Genomic DNA, 25,033 nt, shown 5'->3' with positions numbered 1-25,033 from the left:
GTAGTGATTAAGGTCAAGTTGTTCCATTTGCATATGGGAGTCTCTCCTAGGGTATGCTATATAATAGTTCAGATTTATGCTGGAAAGTACAGAATGCTGAGGATTGGGATGAATGTGTTGCAAGAGGACAAAATTGCCTGTCTCTCTCTAGTTTGATATCCATCAATTGCAGAAAAAAACATTATCTGATTGGTTCGAACTTAACAACTATTGGGAAAAATGTCTCTAAGTAGCAGGGCCACTGTGATGATAGGTAATGTGTGTTCATGGTTATATTCTGTTTCAGTTTTTCCACCTTGTCCTGAGTGCTCTGTGATTCACATAACTGGTTCAAAGAAAATGGAACAGGAAGCTTTTCTTTGGCTTCTTGGTCTGAATCACATTTTTTAACCTAGCTCACTTTTACCATGAAAAAGTTCTGCAGCTATGTGTAGAGAATTCATTCAATTATTGTTCTTTGCGGCCACACTACTTTGGCTAAGGAGTCCACAAAGAAAGGCAGGGGAAGTGACAGTAGATTAGGGCACAGACTGATGTCCTTAACACAGACATTAAAGTTTTCTTCACAATAACATCAAATCAAGTGCTAACCTTAAAGACAAGCAAAAATCAGTCATAGTTTTGAAATTATCCATTTCACTATATGCTGGTATAGAAACAATATAGAGGCATGTGAACGTCTCCTGATTATTAGAAAGCAATCTGGACCTTAAGAGCTGTTCAAAGGTATAGGAAAAGCACAGACAACTTCAGTCTTTTATAATAAGAGTCCTGGACTTTCAAAAGTTTCTACCTGGCATTTGTTAGAATTTTTTTTTAAAGGGGGGGGGAGAGAGAGAGAGAGAGAGAGAGAGAGAGAGAGAGAGAGAGAGAAAGAAAGAGAGAGAGAGAGAGAGAATTCTTAATATTTATTTATTTTTTTAGCTTTTCGGTGGACACGACATCTTTGTTTGTTTGTATGTGGAGCTGAGGATCGAACCCGGGCTGCACGCATGCCAGGCGAGCGTGCTACCGCTTGAGCCACATCCCCAGCCTTGTTAGAAATTTTTAATGACAATTTTTTATTTCAAGCATGCAATTTTATAGTCAAAGTCTATGCTTTTCCTTCAAAATTCAGCTTATTAAGGCCGTATCTGGTGTCAAAAATAAAAACCTATTCAATTGAAGTTAAAGACAAAAATACAATTTGTTGCAAAGACACTCATCTCAAGCAAATCCCAGAGAGCACAGCACATAGCCAGGTCTGGAGGTACCAAACCTGACCAGCCCTGAAGATTTCATAGGTAGAAGTTTGTGGTCTTTTTTAGTTCACTACTATTAATATCACTCAGACACAAACTTACTCATTCATTTGTCTCAGTTCAAGTATTTTTTTTTAGAAAAGAAAGATCAAGTTAATAAATAAGTGGTCTCCTTGATTCTCTCAGGAGGATATACAAGCAAAGATGCAATGATTGACAACCGTTTAAATGTTATTTAAGAAAATAATATTTGATACCAAAATATTTGAGAAAATGCAATAATAAACAAACATAGTAACGGATACAGGTACCACAAAATGATTGAACTCTTGACATTTTGTTCTATCAGTTTTATTTAATTGCCTAGCATAATATTATCTAAGACTGAAATAAATTCTTCAAAATTATTCTTTCTTACATACTGACATTCACAGGTCTTTTTATATATGTGGCAGTACCAAATAACTTCATTTTGGTCTAATTGAATCTGTTATAGTTCTGCAGTTTTGCCTTTGGAGTATGTACAGGAAAGAAAAACAAAAGATGTAACAATTTAAAAAAGACATCAAGTAGGCTATGTTTTTTATTAGTTTTTCATTTTCTCCTCTCTTCATTCTATTTACTGGATTACTGTATTCAATCTGATTCAATGGCCAAGGGAGTCAGGTAGATTCTATGGGGAAATAAAACCAGAAGATCATCATTAGATATTTTCATATATTTTTTCAAAATACATTTTTATATATTTCAAAATGAATTCTGGCCTCTCTCCTGACCTTATGCCATTTCCATGTGCACTCTCTATTGGCTCCTTTGTTTCTCATTGTGAATTATGTATGCAGATATATTCTCAGCTCCATTTCATCTCTAGGTCCTGCTTCTCCTGAATAGACCAATTCTGATTCTCTGTGCTTAACTCCATTCCAAAGTCCATCAGAATGAAAGTTGCACTAGATTGTGTCCATTTTATTGAACATTTGCATAAGTGTGGAGACTTGGGTGAACATCCTGATTCGTCAATTACAAAGAAATCTGTCTGCCTTGATTTCATAAAATATTAGGAGAACTCAGTAACTTACTTTGGAAACTGGACTTGCAGATATATCTGGTCTGTTTTCTTCCTTATTCAGTCATTCATTCTGAGGGAAGGATTAGGGCTCTTGCTGTTATAGCTTTGGTTATAAAAGAGAGAAGCTAGGTTCCAGAAGAGTGGGCAAGTCAGGCTGAGTGCCTGGGGATGTGGGAGCAGGAAGAATTTAAAAAGAATTGCATAACAAGAAAACTGGATTTTCTATTGCCCAGTTCTGTTTGTAGAATAAGAAAATATTCACTAATGTTTTGTCTACCCACCGACCATTTATGGGTTCTTGATTCTGACTTTCAGAGATGGTTTGAGGTATCAAATCTAAAAACTCTACTGTAGTAAATAAAGAACTAACAAAATAGTTTTTAGCATTTAAAGCACATTGAGTTTTGCAGTTATTCTCATTTTCACCTATATTGTTCTTTTCACTCAAGTTTCTCTTAGTGCCTTTCCCTGAGAAGAGTTGTATGATGTTAGACCACTTTTTTTTTTTTTTATGGAATCTCAATCTAAGACTATGGCTTGAATCCAGCCACATAGCAGCTTTTAGCAATTTCCTGTGAAGCCATGGCCTCACAACAGAAATCATTGGGGAACATCTCAGTGCTTGCCAGCTTCTTTCTATTCAAAGAGGTAAAGACGTAGTAAAAATGGAAGCAGACTAGATTATTATTATTTTGACATGTGATTTGTATAGGAAGATTCAGAAAATATGTGATCCTCTGCATAAATATTTGCAAGTTATATATGTGATATAGACATTTATATGACAGAGAAAGGGGGTGGGCAATCACCAGATTTCCTTTCTTAGGAGAATTCTAACTTGGCTTTGTCAGTCTGTTCCTCTGACCCACTTTCCGAGAACGATCCTGTCTAGCCATATTGGCTATTTCAGCTTTGTAAAGAAGAATTAAGTAGAAAAAGGAAATGTGAGAAGGACAAGACACAAGGGGCCAGAGCTGAGGTTGGAGTATTTTGGGAGAGTCTGAAGTGAGTCTGAGATGGAAACAGTTTCAGTCTTAAACATAATTATTGACATTTTTATCCCCCCATTCAAAGTACTTACGAAGTGTAAGAAAAGTAACAGAGAGCTTTCCAAAAATTGTTCTGGATTTTTGGGCATGTTCTTCTGACTACCACATCTAAGACTGGCTGATATGAGCCGTGAATACGAGCACCGCAAAGATTGTCCACAGCCCCAGTGACTTACCGTCTGACAGCACTGCATCTTTTTCGTCTTCTGGGGCTTGATCAGAAAATATGCTATCTTGATGGCCTGAAAGTAAAATTAAAGAAGACATGTTGGGTTTAGAATATAACCAACAGCCTATGAGGTGATCTAAGCCAGTGTTTTTCAAGGGTGGTAGACCAGGATCCACAGTCAAGAATACATTTTATGTTATAGACCAGGACATACACTTTTATACATTAAAATGAAACAAAAATTATATAAAATAATATTATCTAATCTATACTTGTTTATTTTTTTCTTAAAAATCTTTGTTTACTTTTTTCTTTCTATTCTATTTTAGTTTGTTGGGGGCAAAAAGGACCTGGAATTTTTACTATTTTCTTATCAATTTTACAATATTTAGATGAAAAAAATGCTAGTAATGAAATTGATTTCATTAGTCACTAGTTTTTTTTTTTTTTTTTTTCCTAACAGCCCAGTAAGGTTATAGCCCAGACGTAGCTCTAGCTAACGGGCCCTCTTAAGAGATCTCCTCGGGTTAGGACTGAGTTTACCAAGCTCATTTGGGCAGTGATTTGGGATGTGTAAACATCCTCTATAGGGCCGGTGATGCATCCAGAGTGGTTCTGTAAGCCATCTATTTCATGCTTTGTCCCGCCGTCCACCAGCCATACTGATAACCATACAGCTGAATAGTACATGGCCCCTCCTTATCTTACCGACTCCACTCATCCTTTTTACATTCTCTGCTTTAGCCCAGCTACCCTACTTAATATCTTCTGGAAATCTTTTTATTTATTTATTTATTTATTTTTACGGCTCTAGGTTGGAAGTTCTGGTTAAGTCTTGATTTCCTGAAATGCCTCCTTTGCCACATTCCTTTCCCCTGGTGGATACTTTTACAACCTCCTAAGAAGGAGGTTCTCTCTAAATGAAGTGAATGATCCCTACTCATCTTTCCAGAGAAGGTCTCATGTCATCTCTTCTGGAAAGGCTTTCCTAATATTATATTAGGAGACCCTAGGTCCTTCCACTTCACCCTGGACCTCCTACCATTTGATAAGATCTAAATGCTTGTGTTATCCCTCCACCCCAATTCCTATGTTGAAACCTCAACCCCAATGTACTCTACTGAAAGTGGGGCCTCTGAGAGGTGATTAAGTCATGAGGATAGTCCTCACGTGTGGGATTATATCCTTATAAAACAGGCCCAAGGGAGCTTGTTTGTCCTTGTCTACCATGTGAGGACACAGTGAGAAGCGCCATGTATGAACTCGGAAATGGTACTGATCACACAACAAATCTGCCAATAAGGTTCTATTATTACAAGCTATCCCGTTTGTTTATTTATTTGTTTATCTTTTGGTACTGGTGTTTGAACCCAGGGGCATTTAGCCACATCCCCAGGCCTTTTTATGTTTTATTTTGGGGCAGGGTCCTGCTGACTTGTTAAGGGCCTTCCTAAGTTGCTGAGGCTGGCTTTGAACTCATGATTCTTCTGCTTCAGCCTCCTGAGACACTGGGATTACAGTCATGTACCACTGCACCCAGCCAGTGTATGGTATTTTGTTATAGCAGCCTGAACAAACTTAGACATCTCTCAGTGAGGTAATTTTCTCTTAGTTATTTCCTATGCTCCATGGTAAATACTTTTTAGGGCAGATGTTAACGTTTATTTTTATGTTCCTATCATATAGCACCCCTTCTCCCTCCCTCCCTCTTTCCCTCCCTCCTTCCCTCCCTCCCTCCCTTCCTTCCTTCCTTCCTTCCTTCCTTCCTTCCTTCCTTCCTCACTTTCTCCCTCCTTTCTTTCCTTCCTATGGGCAAAATACATATAACAGGGAATCTGCCTTCTTAAAATTTTAAGGACACAGTTAACTATGTGTACATTGTGTGCAGCAGATCTCTGGAAGCTTTTCAACTTACATAACTGAACTAGCACAGTTTCTGAATAAATAAATGCCAATTTGTTTATCTTTAGCCATCTTAAGTCCCAGGTAGATTTCAAGTTTCTTTCTCCATCTTACATAAAGGATCCTTCCTTTCCTTGTGAGGTTTTAGAGAGTTACTTATTATGTACTTTCTTTCACCCTATGGTGCCCCAACTTAGCATGTTTTCTAATTCACTGAGTGTCCTGCACCTCAGAGTCTCAAGGCTCCTTTCCTCTACAGGGTTTGTGTGGCCAGCTTCCCTATTGTGTCCCCCAGCAACTAGGAAATAGAAGATGCACCACAAATTTTGGGTTATTTCCTCCAAAGTTTTAAATAAATTTAAAATATGATCTTATTTTTTAGTATGTGATAAGGGTGATAAATGACTTAACTCCCTTTTTGTAGTTAATGGATGCTCAAATTCTTTTCTTTGAAATTTAATGTTAACCTTTAGATTAAAAAAGGCACCTTTTCCTTATGTGTACCTACCATTTTGTTCTTCCTGATTGTCATCTGTGCTGGCTAAGGAGAGCCTTCTATCTCTTAGGGATAATTCAGTTTCTAAAAGTCAGAAAGGTAAGCATTAAATTAATTGAAGAGATTAAAAAAAGTCATACACGAATCATATCAGTGATAAGTTACTAAGCAAAGTTCTCCAAACTGTGAGTGTGCAATGCTCTGATTACTTCAATGCTCTAAGTTTGGGATCCCTGCAAAGGTTCAAAGGTAACAGAGTCAAGGTCAATCAAATACTCCTGCATGCACGCCTGCTCACACCCTCCCACCCACCCACCCCTTGACCTTTGTTAATAAGTACACAGCATATGATCAGGTCATTTTCTTTTTCAAGATTCTCTATAAGGCAAATATAGATGGGAAATGTAGGACCAGCTACAAGTCAATGGAGTCAAATTTAGGACAACAGTTTTATAGCCCTCTCTGATAAAAGGAATTTGAGTTCTAGTCTGCCAAATGCAGAAAGCCACCCAGAAAGCCTCTAAATTCTGGGAATAAGAGTTCTACACAACCCTCTGTGCCTGCACTTTCCACCTCTGCTCTGTCTCTGGGCTGCTTGGTTTGGACTGCTTCTGACTTGACCAACGGTCAGAATCGCTTCTGAATTCCCAAACCTTTCAGGAAATCCACGAGTTGTTTAACCAAAAGAAGCCCGAGTCCTCTGGGACTCCTCAGAGCCAACCCATCATCAAGTCTTGATAAACACATCTAAAGATCTCTCCAATTGCTTTGCCTCTAGTCTTGGCTGTAAAGCTCTCTTCCTCGTGTCTCTGTGCCACCTCCTAACACCAGTCTTTTTGCAGACAGCCTTGCCTTATTCCAGAATGTTTTCCAAATGAATCCCACACCTGAGCAATTCCAGGGGCTCATCCTTCTCTCGACTACCTGTCTTGCATGCTCCTCTGCCACCTGCTCAGCATCATGTTATTCTCTACCCAGAAGCCTCCCACAGCTCTTGGGTCCACACCTTATGGCTCTCTCCGCACCACCTCTTTAGGTTTTAGCCACATAAGCTTTTTCGCAGTTTTTTTTCCAAACAAGCTGATCTTTGCTTTTCTGCTTCAAGTTCTTCCTCCTATCCCCAAGCCTCTCACAGAACAGCACTTTGTACTTCTCATTCCTAAGATGTACCACAATGGAGTCATTTATACATGTGGCCCCTTAGTGGACTGTAGGTTCCAAGAGAGCAAGATCATGTCTACTGTATCTATTCATGTATTTCCATCTCCTAGCACTGACTTATAGTTGGTAATCCATAAGTGATAGTGGAAGAAATGTTGGACTCCAAAAAACATTTGGCTAAAGCTCTTCATGTACATTAATTTATTTCTACATGCCTATTTCCACAGTTAAGGTGGGATTTTCTCTAAAGTAAAGGAAGAAAAGAGAGATGACAGCACTTCTTATGAGTTTCTGATTAGAGAAAATATCAATGAAAAAAATAAGCTTATTGAAATTTCCTGAGTTTAAATTAAGTTATCTAAAAGTAAATATAGTGGTGTGGTTTAACTTATGTTTCCAAAAAGGTATGTTGCAGTTCTAACCCCTGTGAATGTGACTTTATTTGAAAATAGGGTCTTAGAAGATATAATCAATCTAAGATGTGGACTTACTGGATTAGGGTGAGTCCTAAATGCAATGACTGGCGTCCTCTTAAGGAAAGACAGACTTAGAAACAAACACACAAAAGGAAGACACACATACAAGGGAAGTCAGGGATTAGAGTGGTACAGCTACAAACCAAGAACACCAAGTGTTGGATCAGAAGCTAGAAGAGGTAAGGAAGATTCTTCCTAGAGCCTTCAAAGGGAACATGGCCCTACTGATGGCTGAATTTAGGTGTTCCAGTCCTTTGACTGTAAGCAAATAAGTTCCTATTGTTTTCAGTCACACAGTTTGTGGTAGTTTGTTATAGTAGTTCTCAAAAACTAACATATTATTCCCCAAAGTTATAAGGTCATGGCATTTTTAAGATATTATTTTCTTAGCATTCTTCTGTTTTATTTCAAAAGATATACTGAACGTGGCAGTTTATTTTGTCAATAATTTGGTTTAAAAATAATAAAACATGGATTAGAGTCATCTATATTAACAGTGATTATTGTAACAAGTATTAAATACTCTTTAATAGCAGTACAACACCACATTCAAGAGGTTACCTGAATGATATGGCTGAAAAGTCAGCATGTCTCCAAGCGCAACAAGTTTCTCCTGTTGACAAATTTTATAATCAGAGAATTAAATGACCATACTTACTTACTTATTATTTAAAGAGAAAAATGCTTTGATTTTTCATGTTAAATAAATGGTAATTTTAACATACCAGATGTTATATAATCAGATGAGTAGTGTTCTTCTGCAGATTTCTTTAAACTTTCATTGCCTCATTATTTTTAGGAATATGGTACAAACTGAACCCACAGAAAACCAATGTATGCTTTGCCCTGGGGGACTCAGTTTCAGCATTGTCAAAGTCAGTTCCCTTGAATGTACTCTGGCATTACCTGAATTAGATCACTTGTCATTCTGGTCATTATTTGTTGACTTATTTCAACATCTGGGAGATCTGTAAGAACCACCCATGTTCCATTCTCAAATTTCACAGGCATAGAAAAGACAATCCCTTCGGGAATACCAAACTGGCCTGTAGTGAGTAGATACAAAGAAAAGCAAAACAAAAGCATTCAGAAAAACAAACCCTATTAAGTGTTATAGAAAAGGACACACATAATAGACAACTTATAATGAGAATGGTGAACTAAATTTCTAGAAATTCCTCAAGGGAGGACTGAAGCACTCACTTTCTAAGTATTGGCTGAGCACCTGTTTAAGTGCTGACAGTACTCCCATCTCTAGTTCTCTCCTATCCCAAGGGTTAATGCACTCTTTCCTTTTTAAATCTTGCCTGGATTCTTTGTATCTGTTTCCTACAACTTTTCCATGGCTCCCTATAAAGCCCATGAGCAAGTCATTTGTCCAATCTGGTCTTCCAGTCTTCTAGCCTACTATGGCAGTCTTATTGCCAGGGTATGAAGGACAGGGAAAGGAAAGAAGTGGGCAGGAAAGTTGGCTATTTCCTTGCAGTTTCCAGGACCTCATTTGAATGTGCTCTCTATAAAAAGATTGGCATTCTTTATTACTAATTGAGCACCATTCAGATAAGATGACTCCCCTTCTTTGATGCCTCAAATAAGAAAATGATTCTGCCATTCTGGACACTGAAAATGTAGTCACTAGGATATCTTCTTCCCCCTTTCATTTTGAATGAAATTCCTATAGAGATTAATTCAACTTTATTTCTATAAATAAAGGGTTTTAAGTATCCATTTTCCTACCAAGTTACATACAATGATTTAAAATCACACTGTGGCAATGTTCATGAATCTTAACCTCAATTGAATAAGATTCACTGAGTGTTTTCCATACAAAATGCTCCTATAGGAAGGTGTAGAAAGATGACCCAGACAAAGCCCCTGCCCTCAGAGTGCAGATTCTCACGTAAAGGACACATATATAACTAAAAAGGCAGACTACAATATGCTCTCTGACAGATGAACGAAATACTACATAAGTATAGAGGTGAAGACAGGTTAATTCTGACATGGGGAATTTGGAGAGATGTCTTCAAAATGCACTGAAGTCACTGGAACAAGGTGGAAGATGGTGATGATTCTGCTAATAACACAAGGAATGCAAGAGGTAGATCAGATTGGGAAGGAAGACAGTAAGTTCAGTTAGGTGTACATTGGGTTGTGTTATGTGTGACAGCATGGTTACCTGCTAAACAGGTAGCCATATTTGGTAGGCTAGAACTCAGCAGAGGGGCCCTGGCCCATAGCATTGAAGAAAATAAGCTTGCTAAGGGAGACAGGAAAACACAAAGGGAAGAGATGCTTTAGGTAGAACTATAGAGGACAGAATATTAGCTATTCTTTTTCCTGTTTTGTAAAAATGACAGAAGATGGTTTTAGCTAGTGTTTATCTGCTAAATAGGTTTTAGTAGATTAAAACATTAAGGCTGTAGACATTTCTATCTAGTATTTGTGGACAGAGAGCAACCTTTTCACATTCTAGTGCTGCCTGGTCCTCTTGCCCTCATTTGTATCCTACTCTGCATCTTTCTTCCCAGGGATTCCCATAACCAGTGCTCTTCTCACTCTTGTCTTCCAGATCAGCATCATTCAGACTTTGTGGCTTCCTGTAGTGAAGATGTCCATTATGAAGATGCCCTGTTTCTTCCTGCTCCCAGCCTAGAACTGACTTTGCTTTCCCTTTCTTGCCTTCATAAAACTGAGTGTGTCTGGCTGTCCTTTACTGTAGATTTCCTAAAGGAAAATGCCAGGTAAATTCCTATTGTGTTTCCAGTGCAGTCATACAAAATATTGTCGAGTTTTTGAATGAATAACTGTACAATGAATTATGGTAACATAAAAGTTCACAGAGGTTATAGACCATTTTAAGACCTAGACAAGAGGTTTTTAAATATTACAAGAAATGAAAAACCCAGATTTACCTTCACTCAGTACTCCTAAAGACACAATCTCCCCAGGTGGTGAGCCATGGTACCAATATTTCAACGTAGTGGCTATACTGTGTGAAGCTAAAATGCGTCCAAATTGTTTTCCCGTGGAGGTCAAACTTTTAATGGTCATCACAAATTCTCTTTTTACCCACTCACTGTAAGGAGAAAAAGAAACAATTTTACAATGGAGAGAGGAATGCAAATTACAAAAGATATTCTCTGGTTCAATGAAACTAAGTACTAGGAATTATATACATACTCAAGACTGAAATATGACTTCATATGCCCTTTCTTCAACTGACTTCAGTCCCCATAAAAAGTTGATGGAAAAATAATCAAGCATAGCAGAAAGGAATCCCAAAATTTCAAACTTAACACCATGATAATATGAATATGGAACACAGAAAAGTGGCCAAATACTGCAGGGAAAATTACTTTCACTACAAAGAATTTATTCTATGTAGATGTTATTTTGGAACCAGTGATATCCTTCATTTAAAATAAAACAATTTCATGAAGCACTGAATTATTCATCTGAGATTTAGGGAATAATTAAGTTTTTATGGTCTGAATCTAAACTCAGGGAATAGCCTAGCTTGGCTAGAATGAGTGCTAAAGGGCTGCCCCTGCTAATGCGTTAGCACATGACACAGCTCCATGCAACACTGGCCCTGTGTAGGCAGCACACAAGAGAAATCTGGCTCCAGAAGGGCAAACCGGGGACACATCATTCCCAGACACGGACCAAGTTCCTAGGTTGTGAGGAGGGGAAAGTGAGGGGAAATGGAAAGGATATGAGACAACTGGGAAAGTGTTGTAGAGTTTAGAAAAATGCTTCAAAGGCACTCCTGCTGGTCTCTCCTCTTCCGCCTCCTCACAATGCTGGTGTTTCTTATGCTTTACCTGGATTAATCCATTTCATGATGCCGACATTCCTGTATGGGCTATCTCATGTTACTGTTTCCATTTTGCAGATGGAGAAACGAAGGCATAAGAGATTAAGTGATTTCTCAAAAGCCACACAGCTGATAGGTGGCTGAGAGTTCCAAACCAAGCAGCTTGGTCCTGGGATTATGTGCCTCACCACCTCTCAGTTCTGGCTCTATTGGAACACAATACCCAGCCTGGCCTGGTTTGCTTATTATCTTTAATTCCTCTTTCTTAAAATGCCTCAAATAATTTAAACTTGGATATATATCTGTCTTTACACTAAGTAAGATTACCTTTACATATACTTGTTTTAGAGATAAGTTTAATTAAGTAAATAAACTAAGGATCATCTGACATATAAAAAACATAATTTCAAAATCAAATAAATTAGGATTGGGAGCAACTTGATGATATTCTGTGGAATTTTCTATGTTTGCTTTAAAAGAAAGCATGAACAAATATGAGCAAAAATATGAGTTAATTTTGCACAAAGATTTATGGATGCTTCTAAAGAAAGTAACAACTATCGTACATTTATTTAACATTGTTGGTATACATCACTTAAAAATATACTGTACCTATCAAAAATCACATCTAAAACAGGGCGAGAAAATTCAGGAGGTCCCCAAATGGCACTGTCATATTTGTAAACCCGTGTTTTCCTCAGATCAACATAGTTATTTCCACTGATATTACCCCAAATTATTACATCTTTGATGCCTGAGAATAGAAATAAAAATAATCATGATAAATAATATCACAACATTAATACAAATATATTAACATAACATTATAAAATATTAATATAAAAAATCACCTGAATCCTACTTTTTCTATTTTAGAATGTTCCATTGGCTGTAAAATAAACTGGAGGGGGCTGGGGTTGTGGCTCAGCAGTAGAGCACTCACCTAGCACGTGCAAGGCCCTGGGTTTGATCCTTAACACCACATAAAATAAAAAAAATAAAAAAATAAAGATATTGTGAACCCAAAAAATAAATAAAAAATAAATAAAGTGGAGAGTATATTGCAAAAGGTGTGGATCATCTCCCTAATTATCAGCACTTGGCAATCACTAATAATGCTCTGTGAAGGTGTGATATATGATTAAAGTCAAGGAATACTGAAAGTTCCCTGAAAGAAACTGCTACTGAAAATTATATCACCGGGGTTGGTCCTGGATCTCTAGCAAGAGACAGGCAGGGAAGAAGAAGGTGGGAATGGATCTCAAGTAGATCCCCATCAATGCCTGTCTCATCCTCTGACATTCTCTTCTGCACCGAAATGGCTCATGAAGTTGGAATAGCCACTTCTCCCTTCACTACCCTACTCCCAAGAGATCTTATAATATGCACTTGGGTCCATCCATTAGCTGTATGATGTAGGAGCTTGGGTAGGGTAGGTAGTCAGGCTTTGGAGTTCATGATCCACACAGGAAAATTATTCTCTAGCTCCAGGTAAACATAAGGTAGATTTTCTTTTTAGAGATTAAAAAAGACTTTTAATCTCACTGGGTCTCATTTTTCTTACTGGCTCTGAGTCTCTTTATAGCTCTACAAACCCTAAATTATGATTCAAAAAATTAGTGAACATCTGCTGCTTTTTGTCTCTCTTCCTCCTTCTTTTTTTCTTTAACAGTATCCTGGGTTTTCTTTAAATAATTACCCTTTCTTCAATCTCAGTCCATATGGTTTGGATGGGGCTGTTGTTATTTCTTAGATCCAGCAATAGACATGAGATCCAGATTCTACTCTCTTGGACACAGTGACTGATTCAGAGATAGGCATGTGGTCTGAACCTGGCCAATGAGTTTGTACTCTTTTTGTACAAACCAGCAGGGAAGAAAGTCTTCTTTCTACTGGTTAGGTAAGTCATGAACTTGTGAGTTGAGGATGCCAGTGGCTATGTTGCTACACCTTAGAGCCTACCTTACAGTAAAACTAACTGAAGGGTCAGCCAGAAAAAGAGACCAGTGAGTCCTGATGTCATCATTGGAGCCCCAGTGTTCAGCTATACCTAAAAAAAAACTACCACTTCAGGTACTTTGAGTTGACTTTCTATCACTTGTAACACAGGAGTACCAATTAATTCTACACATGGTCTGAGAACGTGTGAACTGAACTTAGGGATCCGCTGAACCTAGCTTTTATGGAAAGGTTTGCACTCTCTTGGCAGTTGCAGCTATCCCTGAGTGATTTCCTTAGTGATTTCCCTCTTTCACATCATTTTGCTTAAGTGTTTTTACTTTTACTGGGTTCTCCTTGTTTCACTGACAATTCCACTTCAATTACTATTTCTCTAACATTTCTCCTTCCTCTTCCTGGCTTTCCTCTATTTTTATTTCTTTCTGCTCATCACATGCTTATTTGCTTTAAGTAGAGCAGAACTTATAATTATGGCACCAGCAGACCCACAAGACAGTACCTTTCTAGTTGAAAGCCTAGGCTACCAGCCCCCAACACATATGCCTCATTTAAAATTTTCTATCACTGCCTCTTCTTGACATTTTTCATCAGTGTATTATGAATCTTTTGTGATAAATCAGTGTCTACATATATAACTATAAGGTCAATGACAGAGATAAAATGGTTAGGAAATGTTTCATTTCCTATTGAATAATTTTAGCATTAGTCTGGTTGAGTTTTATCATGGAAGTTAGATACTAAAGATATGTATACAAGAATACAAGGAGTTATACTTCCTGGGGTTTCACTGGGAAGAAACAGATAAAGCAGCACAGGCTCTAATATCAGGGGCTCATTCAAGTCTTCCATGGCCTGGTTTAGGCATTCCAGGTTCGCACTTCCTTGGGTTTCATTCTTGTGAAGTCTTGTGCCTCCTCCCATTCTCAGTGTTGCAACTGCTCCATCTCTGGGCACAAAGAACTAAAATATGTCAGATGTGTTCTTGCCTTGAAAATATAACCATCCATTTTGGGATCCAGTTTCATCTTCAGATGGTTCTGATGTCTACCAGTTCAAAGATATTATAAGCCTACTGATAAAGTTAAACATCCTTGCAAATGTTACCATGTGCCAGGTATTCTTGCACACAGTTACTTTAGAAATATTATCTCATTGGATCCTTACATCTATTCTGAGAGGGAGGTGCTGTTAACATCCTCATTTTACATATGAGGAAACTGAGGAACAGCATGTTTGCTCAAGGTCACATGGATGGGAAGTGGGGCAAAGCCATTTTAACATAGCTCTAAATTTTTTTAAGCATTGATTACCTTAATTGACCATTATTGAGGAAAAATTGAATATTAGGCTTCAAATTATTCTTTGACTAGTATAGGCCTTATATCAAATATCTGTTCATTAATTTATTTTATTTTATTTATTTATATGTGGTGCTGAGAATTGAACCCAGTGCTTTACACATGCTAGGCAAATGCTCCATCACTGAGCTACAACCCCAGCCCTTGTTTGTTAGTTTTTATAATGAAGGACCAGGTCAATTGTAAAAGCTGGTTAAAAAAATTTTAAAAATGCCCATACAGTTGTCTCTGTTATCCAAGATTTTACTTTTCATGACCTCAGTTTCTCTCAATGAACTACAGTCTAAAAATACTAAATGGAAAATTCCAGAAATAATTCATGTTTTGGAGAACTTTTATTATAATATATTGTTATAATTATTCTATATTATCATTAGTTATTATTGTTAACTTTTTACTGTTCCTAATTTGTAAATTACACCTCATCAAGTATGTACATATAGAAATAAACAATGTATGTAGGGTCTAGTACTATATGTGGTTTCAGGCACTCACTGGGGGTCCTAGAATATATCCCCTAACTAAGGCAGACTACTGTAGTTGGACTACTGTAGTTAAATAAGTTGTTAGTATCTACTTTCTACTTTTATTCTAGCTATCCAGAAAATCCAAGGGGATGCACCTTCTTCCTAGCTGCTTGAAATCGTGTTGTTTCAAAGCACAAACACAAACATCAGCAGGAGTTCACTCACATGAAGCAGTTGTTTTCAATTTTCTGGCTACTGCCGCTTTGGCTTGGCCTTCCACCCCCAGAGCCACCGCGATAATGTTGTGAGCGATGCTTGGGGCGTTCATCATAAGCAAGACCGTTTTAAGATTCACAAAGGTTTTTCCTCCCACAATAACCCTGACAGATTCGTGAGCATTTTTCTCAATCAGGTGCCCGTAGAGACGACACAGTGGCAACTTGCTTCTCAGGCACTCTTCTAGACCATACACCTCCTCCTCGGTGCTGTCGTCAAGGATGATGACCACATGGGCCTGGTGGAAGGCGTATTTCTCCGTAGTACAGCTGGAGACACTGCGAAGGACAGGCGACGCCAGGTCCTGGGTCTCCATCACCAGGCTTTTGAGTAGTTCTTCGGACTGCTCCTTGTCAAACAGAGTTAGGCTAATTTCCGTCTGCATCCCAAACACTTCACCACTCGTCAGTATGGGAAGGAGGTTGTAGCAGGCAGGAGAGGTTGCACTGATAAAAATGCAGAGTTGAATTGTGAATGGTTAGATCCTTTGCCCTCTTAAGCATTTATTCTTAATAGATATTTCTGCATGTGCATTGTAGGATGATTTAATATTTTTATGCATTCTACAGCTGCATAGACATTTTGAAGGCTAAAAATTGGAAATAGAACAAAAAATGTTTCATTAATAACCCCTTGCTCTGGGTATCTCAAAACAATCTCAAGTAAGACATGTATCTGTGTAATATGTTTTTCAAATAAAACAGAATTCCCCATATGCAGAAAGCAAAATTTCAAAGAGATATATCACACTATTTCAATTACACGTTTACATTTCTTCTTAAAAGAAAAAGACCTAAGTTTCTGTTAGCCACAGCTTTTTAAAATTTTATACACTTATCTATAAAGTAATGACTTTTTTTTTCTTTTTAGAAAGGACCATCTTTTCCAAATTTCCACAAAGACAAATCCTTATAAAAATGGCTAGGATCAACACAGGCTGTGTATGGTATCTTTTTAACTGTATTTTGCAAGTATCTGGGTCTTCTATTTCTGTGATAATCAACTGTAGGGAGTTCGGAATTGCATCTGAGAATTTCTGGTGTTCACAACCGGCTTGGGGAGGGGTGCAACAGGAGTTTCAACAGTATCTATACCATTTTGATGCTCTTTAGATGTGGCATTTATTAAAGCTGGGTTATAGGATCATAGATGTTTACTAAACAATTTTCAATTCTTTGAGTATTTATAATATTTCAAAATAACCATCATCTTTAAAGTAAGTGCACATGTTAGGTACACACATACTTCTTACTCTACAGAAGGATAATGTGAGAGTCAGACTGAGGGATGGGGAAAGGAGAGGCGGGAGAGGGAGAGAGCAAGAAAGACAGAGACAATACAGAGATGAAAGAGAGAGAGTACAGATGGATGGAACTGGAGAACATTATGCTAAGTGAGATTAGTCAGACTCAAAAAGTCAAGGGTTGTATGTTTGCTCTCGTATGTGGAAGCTTGAGAGGAAAAGGAAATAAAAGGGATCTCATGAACATAGAAGGGAGACCAGTAGACTAGAGGAAGGGGCTGGGGAGGGGGAAAGGAGGACACAAGAGAATTAAACAGACTAAAATGTGAATTGTGCATGTATGAATGTATCACAATGAATGCCATCATTATGCAAAGCTATAATGCACCAATAAAAATCAAATTAAATCAAATCAAAGAAAGAGAGACAGTGACAGCAAAGACTGGATGTGTCCCAGTCTGGGAGCAATGGCAAGCTAACTTGAGAAGGAAAAAAAAGAAGAAGAAATAAAGTGAGGGGAGTGGGGATACAGAAGGGGAGCACAAGAGGAGGAACCAAGGAAACCTAGCAAGTGGCAATGGTTAGAGAGGACCAGTGCCAGAGACAGAAATCTGGCAAAGCAGTCATACTATACAGTTAAGTGAGTGTGTGTGCATGTGTGTGTATGCACCCATAAGTGTGAAATCTAGAACTCATACATGGGGTTACAATGGAGGACACACACACATATCTAACCATAAATGTGCATGCATGCTCCCAACACACATCTCAAACTTGATATTCAGGTATTCTTCCATCATGAAATTAATCCCATCTCATTGTTCTTTCTAAAAATAAAAGCCAATCTCCTAAATCCTAGTGTTTGACTATCTTACCTGGTGATCCAGACCTGCAAGGGGCTGATGAGATCTTTCTGGGTTTCCTTCTCCAGCTCTTTTTCTATATGTGCCTCCAGGTTCTCGTGAGCAATTACCATCATTAGCTCAGTCATCATGTTAGAGGTGACATCATAGTAAAGCTAAACATGGAGAATGAAAAAGTCAACCTCAGAAAATAGATCATCACTCAATAATGGTCATAATGGAAAATTTTTGTTCTAACTCAAAATAGACTAGAAAGAGAGATGACAGAATATCCTGAAAATAACATTTGAAACATATAATAATGTAATACAATAATATATTTTTTTGAACAGACAAGTTAATTTATGCACCTGAGCATGCTCCAGGAACTCATTATATCCTCCCAAAAGCAAACCCTTTCCTCCACGATCCAGCAGCTCTCTCCAGATAATGGGAGACTTTTTGTGATTCCACTTATTCTTTTCACACACATCTTTCAGCCATTCCTGTTGAATGACACTCCAAAAAAAATCATATATTAGATCTGCCCAATAATTCAATTCAATACCAATTTGGGTATCTTTAAACAGTAAAAAGTAAGTATAGAAAAATAATGATGATTTAAGTTACAAATTAATAAAAAAGAAAGAATAGATCTTCAAATTCATTAGTCAAATAAAGTTACTGAAAGTTAGTCTTTTGGAAACCTGGAGTACAAATTTTTAATTTAAAGAGAGGCCAGATGTTCTAATTAGACTTATTTTTAAAAAGTGACTTATATCCCCTGTATTCTTCTTATATATGACCTACTTCCAGTTTTAGGGACACATAAATTTTGATATTTATTTTCTGTGAACATTGTTTATATGATTCAGACTGAATAAGCTAAAAGTCACTTGGGAGTATCTGCTAATATTTATCAGAAAAAGCGTAAATTACCATTTTCTAGTTTATGTATACTAGGCCTCCCAATGATAAGATCTGAGAAAACTGGGCAGAGTGGTGCATACCTGTAATCCAGGGGCTTGGGAGGCTGAGGCAGGAGGATAGCAAGCTCAAAGCCAGCCTTAGCAACTTAGTGAGGCCCTAAGAAACTTAGGGAGACCCTGTCTTAAAGGGATAGGGATGTGGCTCAGTTGTTAAGTGCTCCTAGGTTCAATCCCAGTTCAAAAAAAAAAAAAAAAAAGATCTGAGAAGGCAGAAGAAAACATCTACTGTTAAAGAAATACTATAACTAACACCAGGGGATGAAATAACAGTTGCAGTCTGCTCACAGAAGAGACAGAAGTTATACAATAGTGCAAGAGAATGGGCTGCCACTCAGTAAAGTCTACCTAGTTATTGTGCTTCTAAATGTTCAGCAACAAAGACCAATGCGCTTTCATGGCAAATTGATCACACTGAACTCCTATCACCCTAAACAGAGTAATGTCTTATTAGAATTGCATTTACATGTATTCTGGGTAAATAACTGCCTTTTCTACTCTTAGATCTTTGACCAGTATGGATTAGGGCTTGCAAAATTACTTTGAATGAAAGGACTCAGTTTACAGCAAAGAGATGCAGTATTTAGCATGTAACCATGGGTTCCACAGTCCTTATCATATATCACATCACCCAGAATAATAGAGGGCAGGACAGGCCACCAAAGGTACAGGTGCTAGCTTAAAGACTGATACCTTGGAAGGATGGGGCATCTCTTTCAGGATGTTATACACGTCATAAATCAATGTAATATTTTGCCCTAATATGTAGAATACCTGAATCCAGGAACCAAGGAGTAGAATTAAGAGTGATCCTGCTTACCATCACCCCCAGGGACCCACTTGGGTAACCTGTGCTTCCATAGACTCTATTATTCTAGACTGTGTGAGATTCTAAATCCTAAAGGGAGACTGTTTCTATCAAGGGAAACAGGAAGAGTACCACTAAATTTAAGCTGTAGTTTCCATTAGTCACATTGAGCTCCTGTGCCAAGTAGCAGGCAAGGAGAGGAGATGCCATGCTTGAAGGACTAATTACCCTGCTGATGATGCTGATGATGAGCATACAGAGCAGCCATTGCCCAACATAAGCAGTAAAGAATATTTAGGATCTAGGTTCCACAGGGGTGTCTTTGTTATTTTCCTGCTTGATTTTGACAGTAAATGAACAAGTGTACCAATTCTATCCTGAAAATGGACTAGGAATCAGATCCCTTAAGGTCACCACACCTAATAAGTCTCCTACACCAGTAGAGGATGAAGGGAATATATAATGGATAGTAGAGAAGAGAGGTGACAAGAGTTAGTTTGGTTCTGAAAACTATGTGCAGTTGGAAATATAGGTCATTTGACTAATATTACTCCTGAAAGGTTTCTCTGGGGAAAGACATCAACCAGAATCCTGGAGGACTTATTACTAGATGGCATAAATTATTTCATGGATCATATGGGTCCAAAGGCATAATGAGTGTACTAAAGAGGATGCCATCGAGTCCAGCTTCTACCTTCATAATCAAAGCACCCAAAGCTCCTTCTCAAAGTGTGCTTATGAGGCAACTCAGTCACAAATGTGGGTATTTCAAATAAATAAGTCCTCCTCCTATTAGGAATCAGCTATATTAAGAGGATGCTAAATACTATCGATTAAGCATTGGAAGAAAATGTACAGTTAATAAGTGCAATTTAAGCTAGCTGAATTCTTGGTTGGGCTGGTGATGGAAGAGCCAGACTTATTCTACTTATGGTTAGGTTTCATTTGATCTACTAGGTATTACGGAAAAAGCAATGATGTTTTGAGACTGATAAGTTAGAGCTCATTTTATAGTATTCAAACATCATTAGTACATGAACACTTATTACTGGAGGTCAATATGATACACTAGCTAATATTTAATCAAATTAAAATGTGATTTTATGCACATACAAGTTTAACTTGAACATGGGAGATCCTGGGTTCAAGTCTTATTAAAAAGACAAACAACAACAACAAGAAAAAAAAAAGGCATCTTACCTCCCAAACATCAGGATGTTGTGTAATTTTATATATCTGAAAATCAGGAAGATTCTTCTGTAAATAGTCTGCCAGAAGTTCTGTTTTTGCATAATATGGACAATCTGCTCTACCTAAGAGAGTTCAAATGTTTTCTTTTATCACACAAAATTATCATGAAGTTATGGAATTAATCATAGTTATAATATAATTTTATAACAAAATTATAGTATAAACTGCTATGACATAAACTTCTGATTTTTATTATATTATATTAAGAGGCTGCTAAGTACTATCAATTAAGCAGTGAACTAATCACCAGCAGCCACTCAAAGCCAAAGGGTGAGGAGTGGTAATGAGGGAGGGCACCTGTGGATTTCATGTGTGGCCCACAGTTAGAAGGGAGGGAGAAACTGAGGGAAACAGAAGAGTGTGGGATAACTTCTACTTTCTGACTTGGATAGAGGATTGTGACTTTACTAGAGAGAAATTATGGATAAGAAGTTTAATTTCAGACAGGTGTAGTTGGAGATATCTGTAGTGTATTTAAGTGGGCACAACCAGCAGTTAGATATGTAAATCTCAAGTTCATGGGCTATATAAGGGTTTCAGACACACATTTTGCAGTCATTAATGGGTTAAATCCACCATAGGAAATAGGTATGGGTTTAAGACAGAGCAGGAGATAACAAGTGCTGAAACTTCTCTGTAACATTCTCTCTTAATTAATTCCAGTCACTAGTTCGTCAACATCATGGGAACTCCCAAGTTATCAAGCTCCCTCTGTCCATTAGCCTCTCTGTCTAGTTGAAATACATTGCCCATCATTCTAAGGCTCATGATCTGAATAATCTGGGCCTTCTGTCCCAGGAAATCATCTTGGTAAAAGTCCTTCACCTTCAATGAACTCAATTACCTGCCTTCTCTGTGCCTGGGTCCCATTTGCTAGTCACCACTGGAGAAACATGGTGGAACCAAGCAGAGGAACAACATTATAAATTCATGGTCACCAGACTTTATTAGCCCTCAACTCTGCCTGGTGAGCTTTCTGCTTCCCTTACAAGCACTCATTTCTGTTCTCCACGGTGACTATTCCAAGTTATGTCCATTTCCTCCAAATCTCTTCCCCAACCCCACAGTTTCTCTGCACTATCAGAAGATAGGGGCTAGAGATATGGCTCAGTGGAGTGTGAGCACATGTGAGGCCTGGGTTCAGTCCCCAGAACTACAACAGAACAAAGAAAAAATAAACATAAGGAGGAGGAGGAAGGAGGCGAACACTGACAACATTGATGATGGTAATAGACACCTTGCTTTCTACTTTACAAAAACCAAACCAAACTAAACAAAATGGACTCAGTGGGGAAATCCCTCAGTCTTCTGCCATCACACCTGCAAGCCAGTTTGTATTTGGACTCCTCCTTTCTCCTTTTCAATGAAAAAGGAATCCCTTCTCCTTTCTCTGTCTAATCCTACCACTTGATCACTGCATCTTTTGCCCTCTAAGAAACCTTGCTGAACTGATTATCTTCTACAGATAGAATCTTATGTTTCTAATGCTCCCTTTACAACATACATAAATATATTTAAGTTGTTTCTCGTGTGCTAAAACATGCAACGTTCTATTTGCCCTTCTATTAAAACTTCTTTTAAAAACACTCCATACTTGCCACCCTCAATTCTTCACTTTCATTTAGTTCTCATCCCGCTGCCATCTAGCTTATCTGACAGTTTCCTCGGTATTTAGTGGCACAGATGACCCTAGATACAACGGATTTTTAAAATCCTTTTCTTGTTGTTGACCCTTAGGAGCACTCACTACTGATACCCTCCTCCACTCTTTGAAAACACTAAGTATAATGGGACATTCTGCAGGTTTTCCTTCTATCTCTCTGGCTGTTCTCTGTACTTCGCAGGTCCTTATTCCCTTATTGACCCATTAAAAACATCAGTCTTCAAATGTCTTATCTTTGTACCCTATGTATTCTTCCTTTGTTTCATGTAGAAATCTGAATTTTCAGCTCAGACCTATCCCTATACCTACCTAGATGTCTATATATACCCTCCTATATTCTCCCATCTCCTTCTAAATGTCTTATAGGTACTCAGCATGTCTATGCTAGCTCCCTACCAAATGTGCTCCTTCTCCTATGTTCTTTTTATGTCCATCTCCCCAAATACTTAAGGATATTAAGAATATCTGGAGTATTAAGCCTATTCTTCTGCTCAATTTTTTCAAATGATTCCTAATAGACCCAGGTATCCAAACTATTGCTTGGGAATAATTTTTAGTTTCTTCTCCCTTACCTGACTCCCCCAAACAATTAGACAATCAGTTGTATAGATTCTGCCTCCCTTATCTCTCTCCATTTCCATCTCTCACTTCTCTCCATTTCCATTGTCCACGGTGCTAGGGAGGGCTACCACCAATGTTTTCCTGATCTATAGTGCCAGTCTCCTAACTTGTCTGTGGGCATTCAGTCTTTCTCTCTCACACCATGTCCATAATGGTCAGAAAGGCAAAAGGCAAATAAGCATGTTCTCCCCTTCCAAAAACCTTCTAGTCACTTTGGATACAGTCTAAACTACTAAATGTAAATGTGGCTCAGAAGAATCTACATTATCTATCTCAGGCCTTAGCTTGAGACAGTCACTTCCTTTATACTCTTTGCTCCAGTCCTACTAAACTTATTTCAATTTTATGCTAATTGTATATTCTCAAGTATCACCAAATTAGTTCTCCTCACTCCTATCCCACTCCCTGACACCCATGTTTAAATTGCTCTGCTCCGCCCTATCTCTTCTCTTCTAGGTGACTTTCATCTTTCAGCTATTCTGCTCCCTGTGGGAAGCCCTTACCTGTCTAAGATTCCTTGCCACCACTACTGAAGAACACTCACTGCCTTGCAACTATCACACACAAAACACTTTCTGTAAAATTTTCACTCTTTCAAACATATAGTCAATGCTCAAAAATATTCTTTTAATGAAGCAAAGGAAATAGATTTTAGGAAGATGGTAAATGTCAATTGTGTTCAATGTATCAAAGAAGTTGAATAAGACAAAGAATGAACAGCTTTAGTAAAAGTCATTGGTGACTTTGGTGAGGCAGTTTCCATAATGATACAGATTGAGTGAAATGAAGGAATAAAAATAGAAGAGGAATCTACTCTTTTAAGAAACATGCTGAAGGCTCACGCCTATAATTCCAGCTGACTTGTGAGGCTAAGGCAGGAGGATCATTAGTTGGAGAACATCCTCAGCAATTTATTGAGGCCCTAAGCAACTTAGTGAGAGCCTGTCTCAAAATAAAAACTAAAAGGGCTCGGGGATGTAGCTCAGTGGTAAAGTGTCCCTGGGTTCAATCCTCACTCTCAAAACAAACAACTTAAAAAAAGAAAGAAACTTGCTGAGAACAGGAGGAAACAGGTACAATATAAGCCCCCTCCATGGTTCTTTGCTGCCAGTCCACACTTCAGTTCCTCCCTCACCCTGCATTGCTGCCAAGATGGACTTCCTAAAATGCAAGCCTATTAGGATTCTCCTGCCTAAAAATTTTCATAACTTTTTTTGAACTCCCCATTCGTTTCAAGACACAGTTCAAACATGTTTGCTAGGTGTATAGGAAGTGCAAAACAATTGCCCTTACCTGTGTATGTAAGATTGTCTCTTGCTTCTGTAGATCTAGCCCCAAAGACCCACATTTTGGTCCTCCATTAGACTATGAGGCTTTACCCTCTGCTTTTATCTGGAATGGCCTCCCTATCCAAACCTTCACAACTCAGTTCCCCTAGTGAGTTCCTTGGGTCCCTATTACTCCCACCCCTCACCTTCAGATCTGGGGTGTATTCATCCAGAGGTAAGTGTACCACTCCCTCATTACATTAGTCACACCATATCAAAAGTACTTCATTATGTGCTTTTATCTCATGAGAACGAATACTCCCCGAAGAATGCCCCCCTCCCCCCAAAAAAACCAAAACCCAAACTCAAACCAAAAACCTGTATTCCCTGTGTTCAGCTGTGCTTTGCAAACTGTCACAATCCAATAAACTCTTTGAAAAGCACAAGAAAGCCTGAGGTGGTCCGTAGGGGCTGGAATTGTTAGAATAGAAGCCAGGTAAGATCACAGTGTTCAATAAATTGAGGAAGTTGAATAAGACTAAGACTGGACAGCTTTAGTAAAAGTCACTGGTAACTTCGGAGGGGACAGCTTCCATGTGAGGCATAACTAGAAGCCAGAGTGAGTGGAATGAAGGAACGAAGATAGAAGAGCAATCTACACTTTAAGGGGCCATGGGAGGAGAGTTGTTGGCATTTTGGGTCATCTGCGAGCGAGAGCGGGGATCACTCACCCGCAATCACGAATTTGGCCATGTTTAAAGAAACCTAGAAGTAGGGACCGCGGCGGCACGGTTTCTGGGCAACCCGCGCCGCCAAGAGTGGCGCAGGCGCAGTCTGAGGCTGCCGCATTGAACTCGGCCGCCCAGCCAGATAGTTGGGCGTTCAAAGTTGTGACTTGAATGGGTTAC

The 25,033-nt window shown here is 38.4% G+C and overlaps 1 protein-coding gene across 1 annotated transcript; it reads right to left on the bottom strand.

Annotated features, from left to right (window-relative positions):
- Nucleotides 1-1,824: 1,824 nt before the first annotated feature.
- Nucleotides 1,825-24,878, bottom strand: Mdh1b (malate dehydrogenase 1B). The gene is made up of 12 exons (XM_076866451.2): nucleotides 24,857-24,878; nucleotides 20,523-20,635; nucleotides 17,900-18,034; nucleotides 17,562-17,704; nucleotides 15,393-15,889; nucleotides 11,996-12,137; nucleotides 10,479-10,642; nucleotides 8,470-8,609; nucleotides 8,125-8,176; nucleotides 5,939-6,010; nucleotides 3,536-3,601; nucleotides 1,825-1,914 (listed from the first exon to the last, which is right to left on the bottom strand). The coding sequence occupies exons 1-12, from the start codon at nucleotides 24,876-24,878 to the stop codon at nucleotides 1,904-1,906; spliced, it is 1,557 nt and encodes a 518-aa protein (XP_076722566.1). The 3' UTR covers nucleotides 1,825-1,903.
- Between the last annotated feature and the right edge of the window lie 155 nt (nucleotides 24,879-25,033).

Source organism: Callospermophilus lateralis, chromosome 9 (genome assembly GCF_048772815.1).
Source record: "Callospermophilus lateralis isolate mCalLat2 chromosome 9, mCalLat2.hap1, whole genome shotgun sequence".
Classification (NCBI taxonomy): Eukaryota; Metazoa; Chordata; class Mammalia; order Rodentia; family Sciuridae; genus Callospermophilus; species Callospermophilus lateralis.
This window is presented reverse-complemented; position numbering and strand designations above follow the sequence as displayed.